This window comes from Buceros rhinoceros, unplaced genomic scaffold (genome assembly GCF_000710305.1).
Source record: "Buceros rhinoceros silvestris isolate BGI_N320 unplaced genomic scaffold, ASM71030v1 scaffold35578, whole genome shotgun sequence".
NCBI classification, from domain to species: domain Eukaryota; kingdom Metazoa; phylum Chordata; class Aves; order Bucerotiformes; family Bucerotidae; genus Buceros; species Buceros rhinoceros.
Genome location: NW_010429169.1, coordinates 1 through 4,857, shown reverse-complemented (window position 1 = coordinate 4,857; position 4,857 = coordinate 1). Strand labels below are relative to the sequence as shown.

The 4,857-nt window shown below is 46.7% G+C and overlaps 1 protein-coding gene across 1 annotated transcript in view; it reads left to right on the top strand.

Moving 5' to 3' along the window:
• Positions 1–3,648, top strand: part of DERL2 (derlin 2) — a gene marked incomplete at its 5' end in the record, with an annotated part of 4,375 nt that extends 727 nt beyond the window's left edge. The window contains 4 exons of the mRNA XM_010142558.1: positions 173–266; positions 771–966; positions 1,493–1,583; positions 3,214–3,648. Of these exons, the coding sequence (XP_010140860.1) occupies positions 173–266; positions 771–966; positions 1,493–1,583; positions 3,214–3,319 (487 nt within the window). The remainder of the gene's footprint in view (positions 1–172; positions 267–770; positions 967–1,492; positions 1,584–3,213) is intronic.
• Between the last annotated feature and the right edge of the window lie 1,209 nt (positions 3,649–4,857).

Below are 4,857 nucleotides of genomic sequence, written 5' to 3'. Positions count from 1 at the left end.
TTCCAAGTAACTTTTTTCTCCTGGATCTCTGCTGAGGCTCCCAGAAAGGGCCAGCTGATGAAGTAAATTGATACAAAGCTTGGGTCTAAGCTCATGTCTAATTGAATCCTTTTCCGCTTGGCTCTTTCTTTAAACTCCTTTGCAATCAAATTTTCCTGACCTGCGACTTCAGATACCGTTACTGCCGAATGCTCGAGGAAGGCTCCTTTCGAGGTCGGACGGCAGATTTTGTATTTATGTTCCTTTTTGGAGGATTTTTAATGACTGTATCCTTTTTTTATTCCAGCCTTTAATGAAGCTAAAGATTCGTGGATGAGATCTGAAACTGCAAAGTGACATTTGTCTTGTTCCATAGGTGATGGTGTGTTTTGTTTGTTGCAGGAGGAATTATTTGCTGAAGTAGTTTTGAATTCTTTGTGGCTGTTGCTGGTAAATACTGGGCTGCTGTTTCTGGCTTTTTAGTGCTTTATGGGATTATGGCAGTGAGACGGGCAGATAAAAGGGGCCTGCTCAGGGCCGGGATCCCGCTCAGGCTCTTGAAGAGAAGTGCTGTTGCTGCAGTGATTTCCTGTTAACTTACACTTTAAAGGGATTATTCATGCTGCATAATCCTGCTGCAGCCCTTGAGTTTGATCAACAGGGGGTTTGATTTGCTTGAACCTGGGAAAGCAGAGGTAGGAATCACGTGGAAGACACAGGATTCCAGCACAAGCTGGAGAATTCTCATAGCAATTCCTTGGTGAGCTGATTTCTTTAACTGCCTGCCCCAGCTCTTTGGCCTGTTTGTGAACTTGGTGTTCCTGGGCCAGGCGTTCACAATAATGCTCGTGTACGTGTGGAGCCGCAGGAATCCCTACGTCCGAATGAACTTCTTTGGTCTTCTCATCTTTCAAGCCCCGTTTTTACCCTGGGTCTTGATGGGCTTCTCACTCCTTTTGGGGAACTCCATCATTGTGGATCTCCTGGGTAAGGAATTGCAAGAATCACACGGGTTTATTCCTGCTTGTGTTTTACAAGGAACGAAAAATGTGGAAGTAACAGAGGGCTCAGTGCCCAGTTAGGACGGTGCAGTGGTGCTGTGCTTAGACCAGGCTTTTCTGGAGTTCTAAGCTCCACAGCACATTTCCTACTGTAACAAGGATGTGAAGAGCTTGTGATGCTTTGGCTTTTTATTGCTTGGAGTCAGCCGGGTGCATAATGTGGTGTGGGCGTCAGGCTGTTGAAGTAAAATAGTTTATATTACTATCTCTGTCAACTCTAATACAGCCGTAACATCAGTATGTTCAGTACGAGGAAAACAGGTGATCACTGTTAATGTCTCATAGCCTGAGTTAAGCTTTTCATCCAGTGTCAATGTGATTGTTTTTTGTATTTCTATTGTAATTTCTGTGAAAGAATTAGTGTTTCCTTTTTTTTTTTTCCCCCTGAAGCATTTGAAAGTTGTAAAGGAGCAGTGTTGAAAACGGCCATTTCACTTTTCTTTCTCTACCAGGCATTGCTGTTGGGCACATCTATTTTTTCTTGGAGGATGTCTTTCCCAACCAGCCCGGTGGCGGGAGGCTGCTGAGAACACCGTCTGTCCTGTGAGTATGGGGTCTGTTCCGGGTGTAGAACAAGGGCTTGTGTGGAAAACTGTTCGTAACGAGTCTTATCAGCTTCTGGTCAGTGAGGTGGCTTGAGACACGATCGTGGTGTGTCTGTACTTGCTCTTCTTTTTAACTCAAGTGTTGCCAGACAGAGAGGAGCATCTTGCAGATGAGTGATTGGGAACTACCTTCTTGTGAAGGGCTAAAGGGGTTTTGTGACCCTTGATTTTCTTGGGAACGCTCATCGGTCTTTGATAACTGAGTGTTGCCGGTTGGTGGCACCAGCGATGCACGTCTGCTCGTGAGGAGTGAGTCCTGCTGGGTACCGGCAGAGGGACTGAGGTGGCAGATGGGTTGTTTTTCATCTGTAAATCCTCCTCTGTTTCACAACTTCGGCAAATGATTCCAGTGTTTGTACTGTTGAGTGGGGCTGCTCCCTGTAGTCACCTGAGCTGTGCGAGAGCAGCTTGCTGAGACGATAGCGAGACACTCAAATTGAGGCCTCTGAGACTCTTAGAATCATGAGGAGCGGAGCTGATTCATTTTTGTTGTTTTGTTTGAACTAGGCTCCAGAATCCCAAGTAATTACAGTGTCATATTCAGACCCATGTTTAGTTTAAGTGATGGGTTGTATCTGTTTGATTGGACAAGTGCACTTACCTTAATAGTTTATTCCTGTTCAGGCTCACAGAATCACAGGCTGGTTTGGGGTGAAGGGACCTTTGGAGCTCCTCCAGCCCAGCCCCTCTGCAGTGAGCAGAACATTGCACCCCGAGCAGGGTGTCTTCAGGATGCCATTTAAATCCTTTTACATGTCTCTGTTCAGAGGCTGCTTAGGATTCTTGTCTGAGTCTAGAATGGTGGATTTTTTTTTTCCCCTAGAAGCTTTAGTTTTTTTGATGTCTTAGCTGTAATCCTATAATACCCCTGGCATTCTCTTTTTTTCCTGTTCTGACATGGCCTGTCAGTGGGTGAAGAGAAATAATCCTTTAGCTATTCGAAGAACTGTCTTGTTAAGCTTCACTTTCAGAGTGTTTTGGGTATAACGATTGCTCCTATGCAGCTTGTGATTTTTTTTTTCTTTTGTTTGCTTCAGAGTATCTGCTACGTTTTTGTTTCTGGGCAAACAAATCTATGGAGAGGGAACCTCTACAGCTAGTTTTGAAAGCAACAAAGATTAAGCCTGATCACTGTAATAATGAGGACACTGACGCCTCCACCGCCGTCGTGAATGCAGACTCTTCCATGGATTTCACATCTGCTGTCAGTGCCTGTATCCTGCAGTGAGATCGGGATAAAACTGCCTGTACTTGACTCATGCTTTATCGCCTTCTCAGGGTGTGAAGAGCTCTTCGATATCCCCTTGGCTCCCTTAGCCCGTCCTGGGAGAACGCCATAGCTGTAGGATGTTCTGCCTTATGCTGGAGATGGAGGTTTAACTTCCAGCTGGATCTTCTCGGTCTTGGTTCCTTCAGGCACATAATTCTAGACCTTCTGAGCCTTCTGGCTCCCAGCTGGAGAGCAAGTGTGCCTTTGGTGTTAATAAGCCCAATTTGAGCAGTCTTGGTCTTACTGTGAAACACATAGTCTAAAGGGGGGAAAAAGAAAACTCTCTTCTGTTTTGCAGGAAAGCAATATTTGATACACCGGAAGATGACCCAAATTACAACCCCTTGCCAGAAGAGCGACCAGGGGGATTTGCCTGGGGAGAAGGTCAGCGCCTTGGAGGCTAATAAAGGCCTGTGCCAAACCCCAGCGACGACTGGGAGAGACTGGCCTGGATGGAGCTCCGTGCTGGGGAGTCTCTTGTTACCCCTCGCGGGCAGGACGCTTGGACAGCTCTATGGTTTTGATACAAGCACTTTATGAAACGGCATCTAATCTGAGACACTTCCAGACTGCCAGTGTCTTCCCCAGCAGGGGAATTTATTGTGCTGGTAATGAAAATACTAATCCAGTGGAGCCAAAAACCTTAAACTGGAAACCACTTCCTGTCAACTTCGTTAACAAGACCACAAGTACTTGTTTAAAATCATTTCTAAAGCATTTTTTTCAAGTTGTTTGATACCAGAAACTCTACAGGGGACAAACCCAACTTTTTGGGTTTTAACTCATTTTTTTATTCTTGCATAAAACTGCTACAAGATGGTTGGTGGTTTAAGTCCCTGTTTCAATGGCAAAAGGTTTTCTGATGTGAGATGCTCTTGCCTCCACTCTCGTTTGAATTGTAAGACATGCAACACACAGCGTGACGTGGGCTCTTCCCTTTGCCAGTCAGGGCCTGGCGTGTCCTCTCTGTGGGTGTGCCTGCAGGCTGGGATTTGGTGGCTTTTCCCCCAGAGTCTGTGTGTTCAGATCACCAGGTGTGGGTCTGGCTGGTGTGAGTAAGTAGGTCTAGAAAATCCACCCCACCCACACATCAATCTGCTGTTCCCTGGCTTGGAGCACTAGGGGTGGGAACTTGTCTGGAGTTGACTGCTCCAGCAGCTCAGATGATGAGTTGACTAAAACGTCTTGTGGATCCTCTTTGGTGAATCCTTGGTGTAATCCTGCAGCCTAAAGGCTGGGCAAAGCAGGTCCCTGAGGGATAGCGTCAGTGGGAGCTGTTCCCCCAGTGACAGGATGGGCTGCTCTAGGGGGCACATTTGTGGTCTGTGTCTGCAGCCCGTTGCCAGAGGACTGACTGTCCAGCACAGGTCAGTGTCACGCGGTGGGATTCGGCTTCAAGTTAACGTTGTTGATAAATCCCTGTCTGAGGAGCCACGTAAGGAGTTCAGAGCATCGTCACGTTCACCCGCTCCGGAGACACTGGGCTGGACTGGGTCGCTCTTTATATCGTGATTAATAAAATCAGGTTCTGTGGAAACAGCATTTCTCTGCCATGTTTGGAGGCTGGGCACACGTGGTTGTCTGGTTTAGTCTCAGGTTTTGGTGTTCTTAAGCTGGCGACAGATCTTTAACTTGCTTGTGGTCCTGGAGATGAGTGTGGTGGGGTCTCGTGGAGAAATGTCGACAAGCAGCATATTAGGTTCTGGTAAACGATACTGGTGACTCTGTTTGAATCTGCGTTTTATCTGTTAAAAAAGCTTCAGAGAGGTTTTTTTTTTTCCCCTCCCCCCCAACTCTGAATCTTGCGCTGGGAGTTGCTGCAGGGCAGCTTTTGAGGCAGGCAGTTGGTCAAATCCTTTTTTAGCTCAGTGTTGAAGAGCCTCTTTGGGTTTTGTGGGATGTTAGGGAGTGGGGATGAAGCTGAAATCAGCCTGTGGCTGGG